The 24,112-nt window shown below is 57.3% G+C and overlaps 2 protein-coding genes across 8 annotated transcripts in view; one reads left to right on the plus strand and one right to left on the minus strand.

The window, feature by feature from the left end:
• Window positions 1–15,012, plus strand: part of NOL4L (nucleolar protein 4 like) — a 112,087-nt gene extending 97,075 nt beyond the window's left edge. For 3 of the 5 annotated variants that reach the window (XM_063296836.1, XM_063296835.1, XM_063296837.1), the window contains exons 3-8: window positions 5,141–5,412; window positions 6,394–6,579; window positions 6,772–6,963; window positions 8,997–9,119; window positions 12,284–12,485; window positions 14,556–14,998. In XM_063296836.1, the coding sequence (XP_063152906.1) occupies window positions 5,141–5,412; window positions 6,394–6,579; window positions 6,772–6,963; window positions 8,997–9,119; window positions 12,284–12,485; window positions 14,556–14,758 (1,178 nt within the window). In that variant the 3' untranslated portion in view covers window positions 14,759–14,998. Of the gene's footprint in view, window positions 1–5,140; window positions 5,413–6,393; window positions 6,580–6,771; window positions 6,964–8,996; window positions 9,120–12,283; window positions 12,486–14,555 lie in introns of all 5 variants that reach the window. The other 2 variants (XM_063296834.1, XM_063296833.1) reach the window with 2 other exon arrangements.
• A 4,953-nt stretch (window positions 15,013–19,965) lies between these two features.
• Window positions 19,966–24,112, minus strand: part of ASXL1 (ASXL transcriptional regulator 1) — a 35,905-nt gene continuing 31,758 nt past the window's right edge. For all 3 annotated transcript variants that reach the window (XM_063296828.1, XM_063296826.1, XM_063296827.1), the window contains one exon: window positions 19,966–23,505. In XM_063296828.1, coding sequence (XP_063152898.1) covers window positions 20,725–23,505 — 2,781 coding nt within the window. In that variant the 3' untranslated portion in view covers window positions 19,966–20,724. The remainder of the gene's footprint in view (window positions 23,506–24,112) is intronic.

Consider the following 24,112-nt stretch of genomic DNA (forward strand, 5'->3'; position numbering starts at 1 on the left):
CGGACACCAAGCGCCTCGGGCAGGTGGGCACGTGCTCCCCGGCCCCTTTAGCATCGGCTGCTCGAGAGTGCCACAGCACAAGGGCTGGGGGCCCTCTGTCCTGCAGAGGAGAGCCCCAGGATGCTGCTCTGCCCTCTCCTTCCGCCTTCCCTGCCTCCAAATTGAGTTGCATTAGCTTCTGCATCTTGCCCAGGATGCTTGCAGAATTGGGGGGCTGTGCTGGGAGCAGGCCTCGGGGAAGCTCAGGGAACGATCTGCGGCAACATCCCCCTTGGCCACGCTTCCCCAGCACTGGCCCAAGACTGGCGTGCCCGGATCCTTCCTGCCTCCCTGCTGTCCTCCCACCCTTTGCTGGGAATAATTCCGAGTGTTTCTCTTTGCTCCTTGCTGGCTGTTGTTGCACGTGTGGCTCTTCAAGTGCCCTTCTCCCTGGGAGGAGAGGCTTCCTCTCCTTGGAAGGGGAGATCCTGCAGGGTGGAGGGTGACTCACCCTCCCTCAGGGCCCGTCCGCCTGTCATCCCAGGCAGACCCAAGTGCATCTTCCGGCCAGGCTTCCTGGTGTGGGGGAGACGTGCAAGAAGAAAGGGCCTTCCCCTGCGTTCCTGCACATGATTGGTAGGCTCCACCAGAGCCCTTGAGCACCCTGGGCAGTGATTGGCATGGGCGTGGGCACTGAAGGAGCCCCCGCTGTCCTGCCGAGGGATTTTGCCCAGACCTGCTGTGCTTCCCAGGTTCTCCATCTTGCTGCCCACAAAGGGAAATGGTTTGCTCCAGGCATGGACCGGCATTCATCCTTTGGGATGGCAGAGTGCTTCTCTCCCTTCTCTGCTTCAGCAAGGTCCTCCATAGGCCCCTTTTTGCTCACAGGGCAAGCCCTGGGGCTCTTCTCTTGGCCCCCGCACCCCCCAGTTTCTGTAAATCCAGCATTATGAAGCAAAGGTGGGTGGATGGACAGATGGACAGACGAATGGATTATGTGCCATCAAATCCGTGTCAGCTCTTAACAACCAAATAGATTCTCTCCATGATATTCTGTCCCCAACCTGGTCCTTCAGGTTTCCCAACAAAGCCCCCATCGCCCTTGTAACTGAGTCCCCCCACCCTGCTGCTGGTCGCCCTCTCCTTCTCTTTCCTTCCACCTTCCCCAGCATCAGAGCTTCTCCAGAGAGCTTACTGGGTCTTCGCCTAATGTGCCCAAAGTCGGATAATTTGACCCTGGTCATTTGTGTCTTGAGTGAGTGAGACTGATTTGTCTGATGATCCATCAGTTTGTTTTCTTGGCTGTCCACGGTCTTCTCCGGCACCAAAGTTCCAAGACGTCAATACTCTTTCTGCCTCGCTTCTTCACAGCCCAACTTCTGCTCACGTAAAGTGTCACAGGGAACACTGTGGCTGGCAGGATTCTGATCTCTCTAGGTAGGGACACATCCCGTCGTCTGAGTACCTTTTCCAAATAGCAGAGATCAGCCCCCAAAGAGCTAGAGAGGTGTCCTCCTGCCACTGCCGTTGCTGGCGTTTCTTGCAAGCGGCGTGATGGGCAGGACTGCAGTAGGGGTGGCTTCATCAGCTGCCAGCCCCCCCTCCTCCCACACACAGCCAAGACAGTTCGGGCTTTGGAGCCAGCGTGCACCTGCTGTCGCCTTCAGCTGAAATAAAAATAAAAAATGAATAAAAAGGACTTTCACGTTAAAATCCACCTTAATTTTAAGGTCATCATACCATAAGCATCCATGCCATCCAAAGCTCAGGTTGTGATCTTCTAAGTCTAAAAATCTCTTGTTTCTCAGCAACACCCACTCTTTCCATTCTGTAAAATAATACTCATCGTAATATTTTACCTTATTTATTTAGATGCATAGGGCCTCCCCGCTTGCCAAAGAGGCTCTGGGTGCGAACAAAGTTTAAAGATAAAAACAATAATATAAATAATGGTAAAAAACACACACATACAGTCGAAAAAAGAAGCAGAAGAGCAACGGAGAATGAAAAAGCACAAAGTGACGTCAAACCCAGACTTCACTAATGGGTGTCTCCCTTCCTTCGATTTTGCTTGTTACAAAAGTTGTGAGGATGCAGCCAGGCTGTGCGTGGGTGCGAACTGGTTGGCGGAGCGTCTCTGAATTGGATCCTTCAGCGGGAGACGGCCATGGGCAGCGCGGAGCGGTTGTAGTTTCCTGAGAAGCCCAGCTGCTGGGGCCCCTCCTGCCTCCCCGCCATTTTGAGTTGGCCGGGCGGCGGCGGGGCAGTTCAGATTGTCTTGCTGCATTTCTGCAAATGCTGACAGTGTGCCCCACTCTTGACCCTTGTCAGAACAGTTGTGGGGATGAAAGGGAGTGAAGCGAACCCTCCAGCAGCTGGATGGGGATTGCTCTGGGGGGCACCGAGCCTCCCTCCCTCCTTCCTCCCCCCAAGGGCAGAAGTCGTTCCTTCGATGGGGGGTGAATGCACATAAGAGGGCCTTTTCTGGGCAAGTGAAGGGAAGCAGAGTGCCATTTAAGAGGAAGGGGTGGTGACTTGTGGGGATCTGGGGTCATCTGGGGCCTGGTTTTCCGGAGCCCAAGGTGGGGTGTGCCTCCCCCCGCTACGGCTGTGCTGCACCTGGCCCCCACCGCTGCGCCATGTAGACTCTCATAAAGCAAACCGTAGTGAAACGTCCTTCACATTCAGGGGCGGTGCACCGTTCGAAGTCTGGGTGCTGGAAACCCTCTGCCAGGGGGCTCTGTTGCAGCAGGGGGCATTTGAGCCCGCGGCCCCAATAGGTGTCCTGCAGATGCACTTGGGCTATAATCCCCCTCCCAGCTACATCCGGCGGTGGAGCGGCCAGCTGCACACGGGCGCCATGCCACCACGGCGGCCCTTGGGGCTTTTGTGATGCCACCCATTTCCACGGCAGCCAAGGGGCATGGCGTGTTCCCACCCCATGGTAGCCCACTGGTCCTAGAGGGAGGCCTGTCACGGGGCGTGCGTGGAGGAGGCCCTCTGTTGCTGTGGCGATGCCCAGGCCATCTGCACAGTCGCTTGGCTCTGGTACCAGGAGGAATTAATCCTCCGAGAGCCACAGGCAGATAAAGCTGGTGATCCTCTCGGAAGGGGCTGAGCGCGAGGGGAGGGAGCCTCTCCAACTGCCCCCCCACCCCTGCGCAGCAGCCATTCAAGAGAGAGGCCCTGTGCCCGGGCGTCCAGGCAGGCCCTGGCACAGGAGGGAGCCCAGGTGGGGATCAGGCCTTGCTTGCAGATCTGGAGGGCGCCTGGCAGGCAGCGCCTGGCAGACCCCTTTTCTGCCACTGTGGCCACGGTTTCCTCCTTCCCCGTCACCTTGCTGCCCCCCAGCCTCCCTCCCACGCCTCACTCATCTGGGTCAGTGATTAATCGAGATTAAAGAACGTGGAATCCGGGGAGATCCCGCAAACGAATAGATCCTCCCAGCTGGCAAAGGTGTGGGGATGGAGGTCCCGTGGGCTCGGAGACCGAGCTGGGGCTGGACACCTGGCACCCTCCAGATGCTTTGGACTACATTTCCTATAAGCCAGCCACTGTGGCCAGAGGGCAGGCTGATGGGAACTGTGGTACATAGGAAACCTCCCCTTGCTTGGATCTGGGGAGGGCTGAGGGCAGGGGCTCTCTCCCCCCCAGCAGCGGCTTGACCCCAGTCGTCCCCCCCCACCTCTCCCCCCTCCGGCTTTGAGCCTGGGTGGGAGGCAGCTGTGTGGGCCCTCAGTGCAGGAGGGGAGGAGCGGCCGCAAGGTCTCCTGCTTGGCCTGTGGGGAGGGGCCCCAGAACAGGGGGGCATGCAGAGGGCTCTGCCAGGGTTGCCTGGCCTCAGGGGTGGCCTGGGGCTGCCAGGCCAGGGAGGGCAACCCTGCGGGTGCAGCCAGAGGAAAAGGTGGACGGAAAAGGGTGCCTGGGAGAGGGCTGAGTGGGGGATGCCAAGTAGGGAGGCCATGCCAGCCCCGGCATGTGCCCTTGGCGCAATGGACTCCAGGGCTGGAACAGGTTTCTGATGTGGGGGAGGGGCTGAGGCCTGGTACTAGGCAGTCTCCATGGGAACCCGGGAAGCAGCAGAGCCTGGCAACAGGGAGAGGAGGAGGAGCAGGACACCTGCAGGCTGGGTGGGGCCAGACGGGACCCCGAAGCAGGAGGGCCAGTCAGTGGCTGGAGGCCAGGAGGACCAGAGCTGGCCCTGGGGGGGGGGGGAGGGAGGGAGGCCGTGGCCAGGCCCCTCTGTCTTCCTCTCCCTTGGATCTCCGCAGGCAGGCCCCCGTCCCATCCTGGCTGGGGAGAGACAGGGGTGGGCTCCCCTCTGCCACAGGGAGGCTCCCCCGCCCCCCCCCAGAGCAGGAAGTGCCCTCTTCGGGGTCTCCTGGGCCAGAGCAGGACGAGAGAGAAGTGCCCCCGCCAGCCAAACGGGTTTTCCAAGCCTGCAGAACAGACTTCAAGAGAACCAGCCAAACTGGACTCGGAACCGGGACATGGCGGGGGGGTGGATCCGCGTGAGTTTGCGGCGGCAAAAAGGCAGGAGTTGGGTAGCCCCACTTCCGACTGACACGTTTCTTTCACAGGCAGAAGCTTTTGCGAGCTTTAATAAGATTCCTCAGTCGGAAAAGGCGCTACCCCTCCTGACTTTGGGCCTCCGCTGCTGCAAAACCTCTGGGGAAAAAAGTGAATTTTCTGACATTACCACATGGACTGGTCCCCTCACTCCAGCCCAGCCCTTCAGAGCCACATTCCCTTCCCTGGAGGTGCCCTTCCTAAGGCAGGGGCGCAGCCCCTCCCCTCCCCTCCCCCCAGGCTCTCCAGTTTGGGTGCAACCGAAAATGCGCTTCCTCTCTGGAGGGTTGAGGCTGGGGGGCTCCGAAGGGGCAGAACGAGTGCCTTACGCCTTGCCCGCTCATAGAGCCCCCATTTCGCCTCTTAAGGGTCCCACCACGTCCTTCTGCTGTGGATTTGGGGAGAGTGGCCCACAGCGAGTCCCCCCCCCCCCGGGAAGGGGCTTTCCTCCCCGGCTTAAGGGCAGAGGGGGAGAGGAGGACTTCCCATGGGGGGAGGGGACCTCTGGCCTTGGCGGAGGGCAGAGGTGGGGTTGCGGCGATGCCAGCCCACCCGCCGGCCAACTCCCAGGTGACCCACCCCCTCGTTGCAGACGATTCCTCCTCGGAGAGCTGCAGCGGAAACGGCTCGTCCACCCTGAACCCGTCCACCTCGAGCAGCACTCAGGGCGATGCCACCTACCCAGAGGTAAACGGAAATGGAGCCGGCGCCCCCATGGATTTCAGTGCCTCATCGGAGGACCAGCCCATCAACCTCTGCGACAAGTTGGCCCCCACTCATGTCACCTCAGCCTACCAGTCGGACGGTTGCAGTGCCGACGGCCTGCGGAGCCGGGCGAAGTATGGCGCCAAAAGCACAACAGAGGTGGGTCGGGGGGGGGGGCCCGTCGGGCGGCTGGTCCGGCCCGCACGCAATGCAGTCAGAAGGTGCAGGAAGCTGGAGGCCGGAGAAGGAAACAGGAGGCTTGCCAGGGAGACCCCGGGATGGCCTTGCCCAGCCTGGGGACCTCTGGGTAGGCTTGGCGTCACCAGGGGAAAGGAAGCCGAAACCTTCCGGTCAATTCTGGTTAGGGTTCCCATCCACCAAGCCCATCCAATGGGCGCCCATCCCATGCTAGCTGGCTCTCGCTGGCCTGCCCTCGGGACGCTGAGGATGCCCAGTGGTGGGACAGGTGAGTTGGCCTCAGAAACGGCAGAGGAGCTGTGTTCCCAAGAGAAAGCGATTCAACACCAGCCACGTGAAGCTGATTTAGGCATCAGACTTGTGTTCTTAGAAAGCACAGCAGGGGAGATAACTCAGAAATGAGGATGGCGGGGCTGAGGAAGGGGAGCAGAGAGGACGGATGCATGGTGCGTATGCAGCACATCGTTCAAGTATGGAATCGGCTGCCCCAACTTGGCCGGATTAGGCAGACGCATGGCTGGAAGTTGCTTTCCTTTGACTTTTCTGGCGGGAATCAGAAGTCCTTTTCAGGGGTGTCAGGTGAGGTAGGGCTACCACGAGGCCACTCAGCCCATCTGCAAGGAGAGCCGGGTGGCTGAGGGGGACCCAAATGCTGCTCCTTGCCAGGTGACTCTGCAGTGCCCCTGCGGCTGCTATGGGGGGCTTGGAGACACCCTAGCAAGGGGTGGGTGCTGTCTGCCCCTCTGTAATCATAGAATCCTAGGGCTGGAAGGGACCTTGGAGGCCTTTAGGCATGGGGTTGGACTAGTCCCCAAGAGACTTTTGTCCTCCTCTGAAGACCCAGATTAGGGAGGTTGACCTGGGGGGAAGCTGAGAGTATCCGCAGGATGATGGGTGTGAGCAGAGGGTCCCGGGTGGTGACTCCTTCCTCTTCCTCGGCAGTCCCCTCCATACAGCTCTGGCAGCTACGACTCCGTCAAGACCGAGGTCAGCGGATGTCCCGAAGACCTGACAGTGGGCAGAGCTCCCACCGCTGACGACGACGACGATGACCACGACGACCACGAGGACAACGACAAGATGAACGACTCCGAAGGCATGGATCCCGAGCGGCTAAAGGCTTTCAACGTACGGGCACGGAGCTGCTGACGGGGGGAGGGCTGGCCCTACTCCCCAGACTCCCGTGGGAGAGGCCTTGCCGGCCAGCAGGAGGCCCCGGCAGCAGCCCCGGGGAGACCCTGAGCCGGCGGCCGTTCTGTGGGCAGGCCGTGGGGGCCGAGAGAGAGGAGAGGCCTGACCTGGTCCCCATTATTTCTGCAGATGTTTGTACGCCTTTTTGTGGATGAGAACCTGGACCGCATGGTTCCCATTTCCAAACAGCCCAAAGAGAAAATCCAGGCCATCATTGAATCCTGCAGCAGGCAGTTCCCGGAGTTCCAGGAACGAGCCCGCAAACGCATCCGCACTTACCTCAAATCTTGCCGCCGCATGAAGAAAAACGGCATGGAAATGGTGAGGGTTCCTCTTGATCCCCCTGTTCTTCTGGGCTGCTTGCCCCAACCAGCCCCCCCAGTTGCCGTTCGTCCTCTTTCAACATGTCTTCGATGCATCAGGGCAACCTCTCAGTGATCTTCTTCAGAGTAAGGCCGGACCTTACAGCGGCCCTAAGACCTGCTGTCGGCCAACATCCGTGACATGGCTAGAGATTTGGGTCAGTGGGGCGATACCTGGTTCTTGTTTCCATTGGACTTTTGGAAGGCTGTTGGGGTCTTGAGGTCGGGGAGCAAAAAACGGAGGGCCAGTCCAGACCAGACCAACTTGCTAATCATCCGTAGGAGGCTGTGTGTATAAGGGTTCTTCTGGACGCGTTCCGTTTAGGAATCAGCCTCGTCCCAAGGCAGGGCCTCCCTTGATCCGGTTTTGCTCCTGGATAGCCGCCATGATTCCTCTCCTTGGCCCCTGGATAATTTGGCCCTGGCATTGGTTAGCTCTAGGCCCCCACGTACTTTGTGTGGGGGCTGCCTCTGAAAGGCAGTCAGAGGCTTCCTCTGGTGTAAAAGCTGGAAGAGGCAGAATGGTTGGGGATTGTGTTATGGCACCCTTTACTTCCCCCAGTATTTCTGGTCTGCGTCTGCGCAGAGTTGAGAATGCTGGTTCCGCCTTGAGAGCCCTGTCCACAGCGAACCAAGGCCGCTGTCCCTCGGGTGACGTGCTTGATGCCCTGGATGCGGATCAGGGCTTTTGCAGTCCCAGTGCCCTGGTGCTTGGGCTCCCGATGCCCAGGAAGTCAGATGTTGTGTCAGAACATCCTTTAGACCAGTGTTCTTCAACCTTGGCAACTTTAAGACTTGTTCGTTTGTTTGTTTATCAAATTTGTCACCACCCATCTCCTCCCACCAGAGGGACTCTGGGCGGTTTACAACAATAATCAGTAAACAATAAATATACAATAAAAGTACAATATATAAAATACGGTATCTAAAAATACAGTTACAGGTAAATAATTATAGATAAAAATAGAGTCCAAATGGCAGATGACAACTCAGTCCTTGTATGCACCGAGCACTCTAGGGCACTAGCCATCTCCAGCCATGATGACTCCCCTCCCTGCCCCAAGCCCGGTGGCAGAGCCAGGTCTTCAGACTCCTCCGGAAGGCCAGTAGCGATGGGGCCAACCTCACCTCCGGGGGCAGGATGTTCCAGACGGTGGGAGCTGCTGCAGAGAAGGCCCGCCTCCTGGACCCTGCCAGATGGAGTTCTCTTGCAGACGGGGTCTGCAGCATGCCCTCTGTGCACGACCGGGTGGGACGGGCTGATGATACGGGGAAGAGGCGGTCCCTCAGGTAACCCGGTCCCATGCCATGTAGGGCTTTAAAGGTGATGACCAACACCTTGAATTGGACCTGGAAGCAAACTGGTACCCAATGAAGCTCGCGCAGCAATGGTGCACCCTTCTGGGGCACAAAAAATAGCCTGTGGGGCTGCATTCTGGACCAGCTGTAGCTTCTGGATACTCTTCAAGGGCAGCCCCATGTAGACCACACTGCAGTAGTCTATATGGGAGATGACAAGGGATGAGTGACCGTGCAAAGGGCCTCCCGGTCCAGGAAAGGCAATAACTGGCACACAACATGAAGTTGCGCAAAGGCCCTCCTAGCCGTGGCTGCCGCCTGCTCTTCGAGCAGGGGCCGTGAGTCCAGGAGGACCCCCAAGTTACGCACCGGGTCTGTCTGGGGCAGTGCAACCCATCCGGAACCAGAGATGACAAAGTCCCGGATACGGAAGAGCCCTTAACCCACAGCCACTCCAATGCGTGGACTTCAACTCCATGCTGGCTGGGGAATTCTGGGAGTTGACATCCACACATCTTAAAGTTGTCAAGTTGAAAAACGCTGCTTTAGACCTTTCATTTTTCTTCCCCTTCTCTGCCTTCTTGGTCTTAGTTGCTCGTGTTACCTTTTCAACTGAACGTTATATAGCCATAACTATAGCCGTATTTGGTTGTTCCAGCTGCTGGCTTTCCTGAAAATGTCCCTTTTCTCCAGACCAGGCCTACCCCACCCCACCTGACCTCAGCCATGGCCGAGAACATCCTGGCAGCTGCCTGTGAAAGCGAGACACGGAAAGCAGCCAAGAGGATGCGGCTGGAGATCTACCAGACGTCGCAGGTACGGGCCCCGGAACCGGGCTGTTTTCTGGCGTTGGGGTAGGGATACGCTGTACGCCTTGAAATGTGCCTCTGCGTCCCATCCTTGACTCTGGATACTGGTTCGGTTCAAAAACTTACACGATCAGAATTCGTTTACGTGCCACCTCAGTCCTAAAACTGGCTCTTGCGTCACAAGCTCGTAGGCTCCCCCAATCAACAATATGACACACAAAGAAAAACATAGAATTGAAGCATCACATTATGTGGAGAAAAACCCATCCAAAATAGGCAGTCCTCGGCTTACAGTGGCAACTGGGACCGGAATTGACTGCGCCACTTGGGGACAGCAGTCACAGCAGTCCCAGTTGCCATCATTAAGAGGACTGTGCGGGTTGTAAAGCGAGGACCTCCTGTGACTGATTTCCAACTTCCTGCCAGCTTCTCCATTGACCTTGCTTGTGGGAAGCCAGCAGGGAATGTCGGAAATCGCAATCATGTGACCATGGGACGCTGCGACAGCCAGTACTCCAAGGACGGGTTGTGACTACCACTCGTTCAGTGCTGTCGTGAGTTTGAATGGCTGCTGAACAAGTGGTCGTAACCCGAGGACCAACTGTAGTTAACCACAACTTCATGCAGGGGGGACCCAGTTCTCGGACACCTCCCTGGATAAGCTAGATCTAAGTGACTTTGTTGGTGCTCACCTAAACCCAGGGGGAACACTGTTCCATAGAAGCGGGGCAATATCCAAAAAGGTGCACCATCATGGCCCTTGGTGGTAACGCTCTGTTGTGTTTGGAGGCCTCCCTTTCAGTTTTTTGGGATTAGGCAGAAACCGTTGGTGAGGGGTGGTCCTCAAGATAACCAGTTCCTGAGCCACATTGAGCTTTAGGGCTGACAGCCAGTGCCTTGAATTGCACCCAAGAGCCAATCGGTAATCCACGCAGCTCCTGGAGGAGAAGTATTATCCAGGGAAAACGAGACGTGCCCAAAATTACTTGGGCTGGGCATTCTAGACCAGCTGTAGTTTCCAAGTAGTCTTCAATGGCAGCACCAGCACACTGCTGTAGTCCAGCTGAGAGGTGATCCAAGTGTGAGTGACCATGGGTAGGGCCTCCCAATCTAGGAATGGTTGTGATTAGCACACAAGATACTGTGGAGTCCCTGGTGCTCTCTGAGCTTGGCGGTTGGCACGCAGACGTTTCGTTGCCCAACTAGGCAACATCTAGCGCTGAAGATGCTGCCTAGTTGGGCAACGCAACGTCTGCCAGCCAGCAACCAGGCTCGGGGGGCACCAGGGACTCCACAGTTCAGCCCTGAGCTACCGAGAACCTCTTCTATTGGTAACACAAGCTCCTGTTGTGCAAAGGTCCTCCTTACCACAGTGGCCACCTGCTCCTCGGGTTCAGGAGGATCCCCAAGTTACAAACTTGTGCTGTATGAGGGAGCACTACCTGATCCAGAACCAACGATGGAATGTCCCCAGCCTCAGTTGGTGTCCAGACCGAAAGCCGCCCTCTCCTGGTAGGACCAAACATGAGGCTCTTCCCCCACATCCAGACCCTCACAGCCTCCAGACACTGGAATAACCACTCAGCCGCAACTCCCATTCAGCCCAGAGTCAAGACATACACTCAGTATCGTGATCATCATCATCATCATCATCATCACCACGATCATGATGCTGATATCTGACCCTGTGCTGATGGATGACCTCCCCAACAGATCTTGTTTACGATCTTCTTTATATTTAAAAAAGGGTGGGCCGTGCCTTTTAAGAGAAGCTTGCAAGCAGTGCCTCGGGCCAGCGGGGAGATCAAAGGCATGGGCACTGTGGCCCTGCTCGTTGCTCGTGGCTTTGCCCTAGGGAACCCCCACAGGGCAGCGGTTTTGCTGAAGACTGTGGGTTAAAACGATTAAGGGGCTAGGGAAGACTGACTTCTCTCTGAGGTTGGAGAACCGATTGTTGGTTGGAACGGATGGTCCCGGCCAAGGGGATCTCGGGGTGGCAGTTGCTGTGGTTCCTTGGGGGAACGTGTTCCCAAATACATGTTCAGAGTGGGAGCAGCCATTCTCCCGCCACACGACACATCGGCATGCGGTATTGTTCATCGCAGGCTGCAAAACTCACACAGTGAAATTAACCAAACTTTGGTTGATGTATCAGCGACTGTACATTTTAATCAGCATTATTTAATGTTCTAAAGCTGCTTTGGATAAAGTGCCTAGTATTACTAGGAACTGCAGAAGAGCATGTTAATGATACTAATTTACTTTTGACCGTATTTGATAGATTAACTGAATTTGCTTTGATACCTCCTACAGGACTTTACGTTTTGTTGATACTTTCTGCTCAATTAGCAAAAGTCAAGGAACTCAGCATCGTTAAAATGTAAACTCATATAATGCACTACATTTTAGTCTAAAGTGAAGCGAAATTATTAGGTTGCAGGAGCATTTTTCTGAGGAAAAATAGTTTTAAAGGTTAGGGTGTTTTGAGAATCATCATCACCACAAGATGTGGTGCTGGTACTAGTGTGACCGGCTTCCAAAAAGGGTTGGGCCACTTCATGGAAGTCCTGGGGACCGAGGGCTCTCAGCCTCGATGGCGGTGGGACTGTCATCTGCTGGGAGACCAGGGGGCTTCCTGGGGAAGTTGGTGGGCCCACTGGGAGAACAGTCTGCTGGACTAGATGGGCCGGGGGCCTGACCCAGCAGGGCACTGACTGCTTTGTTTTCTTACATAGAAATGTTTTTACCCCTAGTAATGTTGATCCTCCTGATTTGATGAGCACATATTCAGAGCACAGAGACCTTTTCCGCAGTGTGTTGCACACGGGTGGAATTCCCTGCCCCCAGGTGAAGTGATGGCTCCTGGTCTTAGACAGATTGAAAAAGGGCCAGAGAACTTCATGGAGGAGGAGGAGAGGTTGGAGAACAGTGCAGCGCGAGGCCTGTGCTGGCTCCGCGAGCGATGGTCTGGGGGCCAGTGGTGGGAGAAGGCTTCTTGCCTTTCTGAGAGATTTCCAGAAGCACCTGCCTAGTCTCGGTGGGCTCCAGGGGGCTTGGGAGTCTGCATTAAATACAGGCAAACAAGCGAGGCAGGTGGGAAGAAAGTGGGTGGCTCGTTTTGGCCGAGAGGCCCCGAGGACTACAGCCTGTCCTTCGTTCCTCTCCTCACAGGACGAGCCAGTTGCACTTGATAAGCAGCACTCCCGGGATCCGTCAGCTGTCACGCATTCCTCCTACTCACTGCCGGCCTCCTCCTTCTCCCAGGACCCCGTCTACATCAACGGAAGCCTGAACTACAGTTATCGGAGCTATGGGACCCTGGGAGGCAGCTTGCAACCGACTCCGTCGCTCCAGACAGGGAATCACAGTAACGGTAAGACGGGAGGCCGCTGCAGCTCCTGCCTGCCCCAGCAGGGCACCCCATGCTGCTGCTAGATTTCCAGGGCAAGCCCAGGTGGCAGCTGAGCCTGGGGGGGCCACCACAGACCCACTGAAACCGGCACCACCTCCTCCAGGTCTCGTCAGTTGAGGGTCATTGCGAGCCTGACTGCGGGTTCTTGACTGGCCCGCCTGACCTGCGCGTCGGCTTCTGGATGTCCTCGGTGTCTGACTCGTAAAGGGCCAGTTGTGCTAAAAGAGAAGTAGAGGCAGATGGATACAGTCCCCTCCTGAGGGTTCAACTCGTGGGCTTCGGGGTGGGGTGGAGTTCCCAAGTTTGAGAATGCTGGTCTAGAGAACGTTTTGCCTTCATAAAACTCGGTAGCGTTGTGGTGCTCCATGTTCTTAGTTGAGTCCCTTGTGGGGAGCACCGTAAATGTCATCCCACCAGCCTGACCACAAAGGAGGATGCTTTCTAGTCCCACATCCCCAGCATAGTTTCAGTTTCCACTGCACTGGGCTCATATGCAGCAACCCCCCATGGCACCCCCGCAACACCGCCCCCTCCCCACACTGCTTGCCTGGGATTCCTGCCTCTTCTCTCATCATGATCACATGAGGTCCTTGCTTAATGACCCACACAGTCCTGGGCTTATGACGGCAACCAGGACGTTGTGCTTTACAACAGCATTGCTTAGCAATGGCAACACCGGTCCCAATTGCCATCAAAACCCAAGGACCACTCGTAAATAAATATGACCAGGCAGGATATGTCCAGGGAAGGGGAGCCCCTCATCCCCACCCCCAAGTAATTGATCCCACTCTCAAAGTCTTATTGTTTCCTAACATTTTGTCTGGACATGCCTTGCTGTATCTTAAATCCATTGTTCCACGTCCCGTACTCTGAACGCCTTTCAGAATGCGATCACATTCCCGTATCAGTTGGTTTTGCTCAGGGCTACATTTCCACAGCTCCTTCCCATCCCTGATCATTCTCTTTGCCCTCCTCTGAGCCGGTTCCAATGTTTCCGAGTCCTACTTAGACACACTTCTGGAGATGGGGTCTACCAAAGCTGAGTCTAACGACTACGTTCTGCGATGTGGAAATTATACTTCCGTTGATCCTACCTGAAGTTGCATTTTCCTTCTATGAAGCCGTGGCACCCTTCATCAGGAGGCCTGTTGCCCTCTGCCCATGATCCAGGGAGGGTTCGGGCAGGCCATCTGCCAGTTCCTTCAGGACTGTTGGATGCAACTCCTCTGGCCCTGGAGATCTGAATTCATGCAAAGGAAAGAGGTTCCCCTGGCGGTTTCCATCACCTGCCTGGTTTGCCAAGATGCTGCCCCTTCCTCTTTCCAACTTGGTTGCCCACCTCTTCTGTGGATGTCTCATCTGCCAGGTTTTCTCATCAGGGCACCCATGGGGGGTGGGGTTAAAAAAGTCAAGATGATGGCTAGAAGCATGCAACTGGAGCCCCATCCCTTTTTACATGCCTCAGCAGATCTAAATTGTGTGTTCAAGGCCAGCACCTTGCCTTTTTTTGACCCCCTTTGGCTGACTCAGACAGATGCATTCTCTTGCGCAGGGAATGCGGGTAGAACTCTAAACTGGTGCCCCAACCAACCGGCCCAAGAAGAGGTGGCCTAGAGGCGCAGGAGTAGCACCAGCTTTTGTTCATGTTTAAAGAGGCTCCATTGAAAGACCTGAATTCTGCTTGGTCTTTTGCTCAAAGGGCCTTACAGCATAGAGCTCTGCCTGAGCGATTTTGAAAAGGGGGCTTTGGGATGCACCAGAGGGCAAGCATAGAACCCCACTTTGCAGCTCTTTAAAGCAGCCCCCCCTTTTCCTGGGATTGGGCTGTTTTCGCAGCCTGGCACGCCACAAAGCCCCGTCTTGGACTCAAATCTGAAGCCTTGCACAACCCTTTCGTAATATTTCTGGAAGTGCCCAGAACGGAAAGCCCTGCCCGCTATCTGCAGGCCGCTGCCAGGGCTGAGGTCTGGAGGGTTGCCCGCCCTGTCCCTTGGCCTAATGCCTCTCTCTCTCTCCCTCTCTGCTTTGCAGGCCCCACTGACCTCAGCATGAAAGGCGGCACGTCCAGCACCAGCCCCCCGGCCAACAGCACAAACAGGGGGGTGCCGGCCGCCCAGCTCAGCCCAACCGAGATCAGTGCCGTGCGGCAGCTGATTGCCGGCTACCGGGAATCCGCAGCCTTCCTCCTTCGCTCCGCAGATGAACTGGAAAACCTCATTTTGCAGCAGAACTGACTGCTCGCCCCCCGGGGCTCCTGTGCCGGAAGAGGCTGCCCATCCCTCGCCCGGGGCTTCCTTGATAATCCGCTCAGGACTGGCCGTTCCTTTGCCGACCACCGCCCTGGCACCGGTTTTTGATTCTTATCCGGTGGAGCCCCCAGGGGTCCCCTACCTTCTTTGGCCAGGAGCCCGTGGCCCAAGGAGTCCGCCCTTCAAAGCCGACCAAGCCAGTGCCCTCTGCCAACCCAGAGCCAGCCCCGCAGCCCGGAAGGATGCAGGACTGTGGGGGCTTGGGGGAGAAGGGGTCGGGGGGATGGGCCTTCGGGCGCAGTCAGGATTTTCTCGCGGAGCCTGGCAACGGTAGAGCCCTTTTCCCCGCCCCCCTCCCTCTTCTTCTGCCCCCGTCATGTCTTAGGAATTGCATATTTATTGAGAAGTGCACCAACCCTCTCCCCCGTTCTTTCCCCTCCCCCTAATTTATTTTTTGTCCCTGAAAATGGATTCTTGAGTTTGTACAGAATTGCCACTCTTGTGTCTCTCAGCGGGGAAGAAGTTTAATCCTGCACCACCACTCGGGCTTGCCCACGGTTCTGCTGCCAGAGCCGGGAGGCGGGAGGAGAAAGGGGCCGGTGCGGCTCCAAAGCCGGTTTCCCCTCCTTTGGGCCGAGCAGTCCTTGGGCCGCGGCCCCTCACGGGCCATGCTGCGGCTGCATCCTGCCGGAAGGGCTTGCAGGGGTCACTGGACGGCGAAACCTCAGCAGCTCCCCAGCCTTCCTCCTCCACACTCTACCTCACCATTCGGCACTCCCCGCCGGGCCGGCTCTCCCCCAAGGGGCCCGTGGTGGCTCCTTGCCACAGGGCCTGCTCTCCAAGGGCCTGCAAGAGTGCGGCAGAGCACCCCAGAACGGAGTGTGTGTGGAAGGGGCGAGCTGGAGCCGGAATGGAATTTCCCCAAGTGGGTTTGTCCCGAAAAGGCAGCTGGTAGCCCAACAGGCAACGAAGGGCCGTCACAGCCCACCTGCTGAGGTGTGGAAAGGGACCGAGCCCCCTTTTCTCTCCTCCTCCTCCTCCTGCCTTGCCCATGCAAATGCACTTGCTTTTGCTCAGTGCAATATTGACCAGTGCTGCTAACGTCAGGAACGGAGATCAGGCAGCTGAGCCAGGCAACCTTAGCAGCGGCGGCAGCCAGAAATGGCGCAGGATGACCCTGTTGGGTTGGGGGGGGCTCACTCACCTCTCAGACTCCGGGCCAGAGGGCAGGCCTGCAGCCGTTCCTTCCCGTCCAGGGAGGGCCTCTTGAACTACTCGTCCCCCTTTTGTTTTTGCACCGCTCCCTGCCCAAGCCCACCTACCTGGCAGGATTTCTTCCCTCCCTGGCACTCCAGTCAGGCTGGGATTGACCCCAGGACCACCCACTGCAGAGCATTTCTCTAGGCTGCGCTCAGCCCGGGGAACGCCGGGCTTGCTGCCAAGGAGAATGGCCAGCCTCTGTGGCACCCCGGCCATTCCTGAGGGTGAGGAGGGGTTTTCCGGGGGAGGAATTAACGTCTTTGCTAACAATCCTACCAGCCCCCGGCACCACCACCCCCGACTCAATTCTCCTGGCCCTGCAGTCTGGAGGTGCTTGTCCTGCTCTTCCTCCTGCCAACTTTTATTTTGTGTAAATATTTATTGTGCCAGGTCCTGACAAGCAACACCCCTAGGACAAAACCCTTAGCGTGCAAGAGCGGCAGAGACAATCGCCGTCCGGAAAAGAGTGAAGTTCACTTCCTTGCCCGCAGCCTTGGCACAGCTAGGGGCACATCAGGAACACAGAGCCATGCGCGGGCGGCGGGCGGCCCAGAGGCTCCGAGCGGACACGGATGTACCTCCTTTTGTGTACTTCACTAGGCCCCTTAGTGCTGGTTGGTTGTTCCCCCCGCACACACACCCATTTTACGTGAGTGGCAGAACGCCTGGGACTCGGAAGGGGCTCCCGAGATCATCGAGAGGCCAGCACTTGGCCCACCTTGAGTTTGTGTCGCGTCCTGGCGAGTGTGGCGCCCGGAATCCCTCTTTGAATCCTAGAAGCCATGTTTTGTAAGATTCTCGGCTCACCTCCGAGGTCTGTCCTGGATCCTTGCCGACGAGGAACTCCCCTTTCTGCTGAAGGCCGGTCCTATGGGGCACATTTGCAGGAGGGGCTCCGCTGCTGCCCCCCTCGCACTTAGCGAGGGGGACCCTGCCGGTCAGCAGGCCCGTCTCCACGAGGGCGAGGAACGGCACACCCCCCCGCTTTCCCGTAGCAGCATCTGGACCCCAGGAAAGGCATTCGCAGGACCCCCTGCAGGAATGACCCCCCGCCCCTGCCCCATCTTCCAGGCCAGTTCTTTCACAGGTGGCCGCAACATTTAGTACCAGTTCCTTTACAAGAAATGCTGCTTTGAACTCAGAGGGTTAAATACAACTTTGATTTGTATTTTTTTTGTAAAACTTTTTACAAGGTAGTCTAGCAATTTCACCAGGATACCAATTACAATCTGTCCATGGTCTGATTTTTATACCATTTAGCGGTGCTTTAGAAAGTTTGGTTTGGTGGTTGTTTCCGAGCCAGGCGGCTCGTTCTTCACCTGGATGTACCTAAGACCAATGTGAACCTTTGTACTTTTTGCTCCTGACTTTGGACTCAGTGAAAGTGTACTGTTTACATGTACAGAACTCCCAGCGCCCCTCTGTGTTTGGCAAGACCCGGTCTTGGCGAGGAAGACCTGCCTCCCCCTTCCTCATCTGCTCAGCGCAGCCACAGAGCCACTCACCTGTTCCCCCTGCTGCTGTCCGTAAAGGCGCCGCACCCGCGGCTCCCTCCCGGGCTGTACTGCTAGGAAGGGCCTACGCCGGCTGACCCCCCCCCCCCCGTTTTCCCCCCGCAGCTGGCTTGGCACCAGGACCTCGGAAAATGGCTAGAGGAAAGGGCAGGCGAGCAGGATGGCCTCTCAGCCTACGGCTTGTGGACCCCGATGGAGTGGTGCCAGCCATAAGCAGATATGGAAAGCAGTGTGTAGACTGCTGGTGGGCACCCGTTGCCCGCTCACGCTAGGAACCCCTCCCTTGCCAAACAGTAGGATGGTGGGGTGTGGTTCATGAGCTGCTGAGGTGTGGCCCCCTGGAAGAAAGGCTGGGGCATTAGCCCTCCAGTGCAGTTACCAATGTGATCAAAGCCCACCCATCCCCCCCCCAGATACTAAACAGAAAACAAAGGCACTTAAAAGCAGCTTGAGAAGGCAACGCTTCCCTGCTTAAATCAGTTGGAATTCTTCTAAAGAGAAAGTTCTTCCTAACAGGCACCTATGCAAATTCACGTGGCTCTTCTAAGCAGATGAGGACTTCCTTCCTCAATGTGCTATGGGAATATTTTTGTGTTCTAGACAGTGGATCTTTTTCCAGTAAATGTGGCTTAATATTTTAATTCTTAGATCGCGTGTTTGGTTTTACGTGATGCAACTTAATTCTGTTCTGTTTGTGAAATAAGTAGCACAGGCCAATCTCCTTGTCCTATTCACTTAAAGACCAACGAGCTGTTTAAATCAAGCGGTTCTTTCCATTCATGGTATTACTTGCTAAATGCACTGATTTCATAAGTATGTGGATTTTTTTGAGTCTGTATATCATATAAGACTGAATCTACTTAATAAACACTGTATAACAAACGGAACGCATCTCATACCTTCTGAGACGCTGGCAGTGGCTTGGCTTTGCCCGGGAACCTAAGAATCTGCAGATTATTCCTGGCCGCAGGCCCCCAAAGGGCAGGGGCTTGCTCCCCAGCCCATCCTGCCCACTGGCGGGAGCCACCACGATTCCCCATCGACTCAGGCAACTCATCCCTTCCAGACATCCGAAGCTGAAAACTACAGCAGGGGCATTCATTTTCGCTGTTGGCTGAGCTCACAATGGAGGTACAACTGTATTTAGTCCCAAATAACACAGACATTTCCCCCCCACCATCATTGTCACATAAAATAAGCTGGAGCAGAAACCTACAGCAAGCGATGCCCAACTAGATAGGCAGCACCTACCTAGGGCATTTCATGGCAGGTAGCCCACAAAGTTTGGCGGCGGCAGCAGCTCTGCAAAATGAGGGGGCCTATGCAGCCTTTGCTCTGAAAGGGCCAGCGCTTGATCGCCTTTCCCAAGGCCTGGACCACGTAAAGGGACAAATAAGAGCCTTTATCCCTGCTGAAAGGTGGCAGGATGGGGACGTCACCCGCGCCCAGCAGCAGCCACAGGAAGGAACAGCTAAGCCCGATGCGCCGTTCAGCCTGGCAAAGCACTAGCCCGAGCGCGGCTGGACAGTCTCGCGTAGGGCAGAGGGGAGGACACGAGGGTGCAGCGAGCGCCGGCGGCCAAAGGGAATGGGGCCGGCAGGGCTGCCTCTGCTCGCGGAGGGCGGGGAGACCCTCGCAGCATCCCTCCGGGTGTCGCTTCCACCCAGCCCGGCCGCGGTGCTCGTCCCCCTCCTCGCCCACCACATGCAGACATTCCCCCGGCGAAGGAACGTGGCAGACCCAGGCTGAGCGGTTCCAAATGCTTTATTTGTTTCTCCATACCACACGGGACACACAACATCAGGGGCGACCGGGAGCCACCCTCCCCACCAGCCCAGCCTCCACCTGCACCCGGCCGTGGCCCAGGAGGATGGAAGGGCGGAGGGGGCGGCTCTCGCCCCCTTCTTTGGTAAGCAAGCCCAGGCCATCCGCGGAGTCGCCTTGAAGACCACGACCCCCCTTGCGCTCTTGCCCTACTCGGGAGATCCTGCAGAGTCAAGGGCGAGCCCCCCAGCCACCCCCCGGGCAGGAGGTCCAGATTTCCACCCTCCAATCGCCTTGAGCAGGGAGGCCCACGGCGGAAGCAAGGGGGAGAGGCCGGCCAGGAGAGGAAGAGGTAGGTAGGAGCTAAAGGGCGGGGGGGGGAGGAGGGGGGAGCCCGCTGCCCACAGGCACTTCCCGGGGGGGGGCCCTGCCTCCGGACTCGCTGCTGGGGGGCAGCCACGGGAGCTGCTGGCAGAGGCCGCCCTTTGGCTCGCCACCTCCCCTCCGCCAGGGCGGTCACAGCCGCGGGAGACGCGGCCGGCCTCGGACGAGGCAGGACGGGCCCAGCCGCCGCAGGTGGACGGCGATTCATATCCAACACTACTCTAACGCAACACTGTTGTAGCCTGAAAAGTGAAAGGAATTTAAAAAAGCTTTATGTACATAACATCAATTTACAGAATTGGCCAGTACTGTGTACAACGTATGAACACATGATTGCTAGAGATGCATAGAGGGTACAGAGAGGAGCTGAACATTTCCACTTCTTTTACACCCAAGAACAAAAAAAAATTATATTATAGATTTATATTTATATATGTATGCGTTTTTTTAAACAAAAGATGACACCGCTTAGAAAGTAAAAACCTGGTATCCGGCCAAACCTTCACCAATGGTCCACGCTCTCCCTCGGCTGGGCTGCTCGGACAGAGACAGCACGAGCCCCCCCGCCTCTCCCGGGCGCAGGGAAGGGCGCACGCTGCTCGCCCCCCCCCCCCCGCTGCATCCCAGCTCCGAAGCCTCCAGGCGGCTGCTTCCTGTCTGCACTCACCCGGCAGCCGGGGAGGGGGCAGCAGGAATTGAAAATGGAAGACGGAATCCCAGTTCAGTCAGGCCTCCTCCGCGACTTGGCCGCCATGCGGGAGGGGGTCAAGAGTGAAAGCCCTGCCCCAACAGGGCTCACAGCCCAAGGGCAGCTCCAGGTGGGGCGCTAAGCGGGCCGAATACTGGACAGTTCCTGGGTGCACGAGAACAGACCCTACAAAGCAGCCTGCCCCCGTGCCTGATCTGCCCAGCCTAGCAGGAAAGCCCAGGCATTCAGCATCAGTATGGCCTTTGTCAGGGCCAGAGTGTTCTGCATACAGCTTCCTCCCCCCCACCCCCCGACGCTCTCTCCTCCCAGGGCTGCAAGCATCATCTCACCACAAGGCACAGCACACACAGCTTGGAGGGGCCAATACAGTCATCGTGGCAAAACGCTCCGCAGCCCTTGCACATGATCATGGCTTTAAGGCTGCAGGAACACTTGAGGGAGATTTCTTCCATGCTGCTGTTGTCGGCAAACATTTGGGCAGAGAAGGCCAGCCCGCCGCGGGAAGTTGCCAAGTTTGCTTTGTGGCCAAACGGAGGCACGTTTCCTTCGAGACTTCTGGAAAAAAAGGGTGCGCCGGAGGCATAATTAAGATGGGCAGAATTCAGCTGCAGCTTTGAAAGCTTCCCATAAAACGCCTGCTTGATGTTCAGCTGGGAGGGGAGGGAGGAGGGCTCCAGGGGCTGCGCAGCCACCTTCCCTGGCTCCTTCGGCAGCCTGAAAAAAGGCAAGTCCCTGGCCAGGGGGAGGGTCTGCAGGGGCTCCACCGACCCTACAGGGCCAGGCAGGGCCTCCTTCCGCTTCTCCATCTTCCTCTGGCTGGACCCAGAGCAGGCCAGGACCTTCTTGTTCTCCACCTCCCTGTCTCCTGCAGGGGCCCGTGGGGGCTTGGGGGGCCAGTCCTCCCTTGCGGGGTGCAGGCTGGCCCCAGCGGCAATGCACTTGGATGGGGGCGAGACCAGCTTGCTGTGCGACAGCATGCCCCAGATGGGAAAGGGTTCCAGCGCTTGTGGGCTCTGGGCCTTCGCTGCCGCCCCGCCAGAGAAGCCGGACCCGAAGACCTTCCTGCCCAGGGCTCCGGGGGGCTTCTCCCCAGGATCACTCCTCGGCCGCTCTGGCCCCAGAGGGGTCCTGATGAGGGGGAGCCGGGGCCCCGGGGCCGTTTTGAGCTTCTCTTCCAGGCTCCCACCAGCAGCAGATCCTGCGCAGGGAGAATCTGTTTTATCTTGACCAATACTGGGAGGGAATTTGTTCTGATCCACTTTCTGGGACTGGCTGGCTGCTTGATCCGGGGAGCCTGAATCGGGATGCAGCTCGGGATTTTTCTCTGGAGGCAGGGAGGCCGCCTCCAGTATGCATGGCCCTTCAGCAGAGTCCTGCAAAGGCTGCGATGCACAAGCACCCTTCTGGGTTGTGTCACTCATGCTCGGCCCCTCCTCACAAGAGGCCTCCTGCACAAGGCGCTCCCTGCTCTTAGCCCCCACGGGAAAAGAGCAAGCGTCTGCCAGGGGCTTGTGCAGAGAAGAGGCCGCAGCCCCGGCCTTGGCACTACAGGGAGACCCCGGAGGAACTCTCCAGGGAGGTGCGCTCTGCGCAACCCCCTGCACCACAAGAGGGTCGCTCGCTTCAACAGACAGAGGCTGGGGGGTCCCCACGCGTGGCCCTTCCTGGCTTTCGACATCAGCAGGGAAAATCGATTTGCCTGCCGTTAGGAGAGGGGCGGGCAGTGTTTTCCCGCATTGTGAGCTGGCAGCCTCTACGTCTGAAGGCAAATCTTCCCTGCTTTCAAATTTGACCTCCTTGCGTTCTTTCAGATGCCTCTGGCCAGATGCAACTTCTCTCCCTTCTGCTCTGCTGCAATCCCGGTTCAATTCCGGGTTCTCATCTGTGAGCTCAGCTTCCAAGTCCGAGGCAGTCTCTGTCGTCTCACTCAGTGGGCTCTGGGCTTCCTCATCACTGAAGGGGCAGACACTCGGCCCGGCTCCCTCGTCTGCCTGCTCTTTGCCTGCCTCTACTTCTGCCCCCAACGGTGCCTCTGGTGGGGGAAAGCGGCTCTCGTAGACCCTCATGGTTCCATTTAAGCACGGAGCACGCAAAACTGCTTTGGAATGAGAAGCTTCCTCTGGAGTACTCGGTGCCCCTTTTCCATGCCAGGGCCTGGCCGTCTGAGGCCGGGCTGTCGGAAGCGCCATCCCAGCAGGACCGGAGTCCTCTGGAAGATGCTCCTGTGCAGGAGAGCCGGAAGCCTCGGGGCTGTCCCTCACGGTGCTCTCCAGGGCCAGATCAGCGGAGCTTGCAGAGACAGCTTTTGCTGCAGAGCAGCGGCCCGGCACGACAGGATTGCGGCCTTCGTGCCCCTCCTTCCTGCTTGTGCCTCCAAGGAGGCTGCTTTCAGAGTCCTCTGGCCAGGAGCCATTGAACTGGCCACCCGCGGGAGGCTCCCTTCTCTCCTCCATATTATGCCCCTCCAGAGCAGCATCCCCTGGAGATGGTTCACAGCTCACATCGTCCCAAGGAGGCCCAGAATCACCTGCGGGCACTCCCGCAGTTCCGCAGCCAAGGGCCGGCGTGGCTCGACCGCCGTCTGAGAGGCTGCCTGCCGCAGGCTCTTCCAGCTGGGCAGCACCTTCAGCTTCACGTGGACAGAGGCTCGCAGCCCATCCACGCCTGGGAGCTCCTTCCACCGCGGGCTCCGTCCCACACGAAGGCACGCCCACTGCGAGCTCCTCCAAGCCCGTCTCTGCTCCTAGGTGGGAAGGCGGCAGTAACTGTGTTCGCTGTAAATCTGGCACGCGCTTCCCGCGGGTTCCCTTTGACCGCCAGTGCCTGGAGCGGTGGCTCCTGGGCTGCCGGACCCGGCCGCCACTTTCGCCTGGGCTCCTTCCGCCTCCGCCGGGCCCACCCCCACCCCCAATGGTGGAGGCAGGAGCAGCAGCCGCTCGCTGGGCTCGGCCTTGCAGAGGACAGGCCTTAAAGTCAGCAGGGGCCGGGGTCCCACTTCTGTCCTGGCTGACGGGCTCTGGATTGGGGATAATCCGAGGACATATCTGGTAGGCCGGCTGACCGTTAACCACCCAGGGGGGTTTGATTCGGGAAAGTTGAATCTGGAGGGAACAGACAAGAACAAGGCAGTTGGATACCGTTCTCGAGGCCCGCATGCTAACAGCCCTCCACTGCCTGCTTGAAAACTGTAACTTTGGGAAGGAACCTTTCCTACGGCTCTTGAGGTGCAGAAACTTAACGGCCAAGGCTCCCTTCCAAAAGAACGCTGGGAAGGCCCCTTCGCAGAAATTCAACCCCCAGAGTACCCTGGGAAAGAGGCCTGGAGGCACAGGTCCTCTACTGCATGCATTTAATAGTCTTAAGAAATTGTTGAAGGGTTTGTGTTTTGAAACTTAGTTTTAGTGTTTACAGATAGTTCTTGACTTACAACCATTTGTTTAGTGACCGTTCAAAGTTATGACGGTGCTGAAAAGGTGACTTGCGACTGGTCCTCGCTCTTATGACAGCCGCAGTAACCCTGCCGCCCCATGATCAAAATTCAGGCGCTTGGCAACCAGCACGTACTTACAATAGTTGCAGTGTCCCAGGGTCACGTGATCACCGTTTGTGACTTTCCCAGCCGACTTCCGACAAGCAAAGTCAATGGGGAAAGCTGGATTTGCTTAATGATGTGATTCTCTTACAACCGCAGTAATTTGCCTAACGACC

Source organism: Candoia aspera, chromosome 3 (assembly GCF_035149785.1).
Source record: "Candoia aspera isolate rCanAsp1 chromosome 3, rCanAsp1.hap2, whole genome shotgun sequence".
NCBI classification, from domain to species: domain Eukaryota; kingdom Metazoa; phylum Chordata; class Lepidosauria; order Squamata; family Boidae; genus Candoia; species Candoia aspera.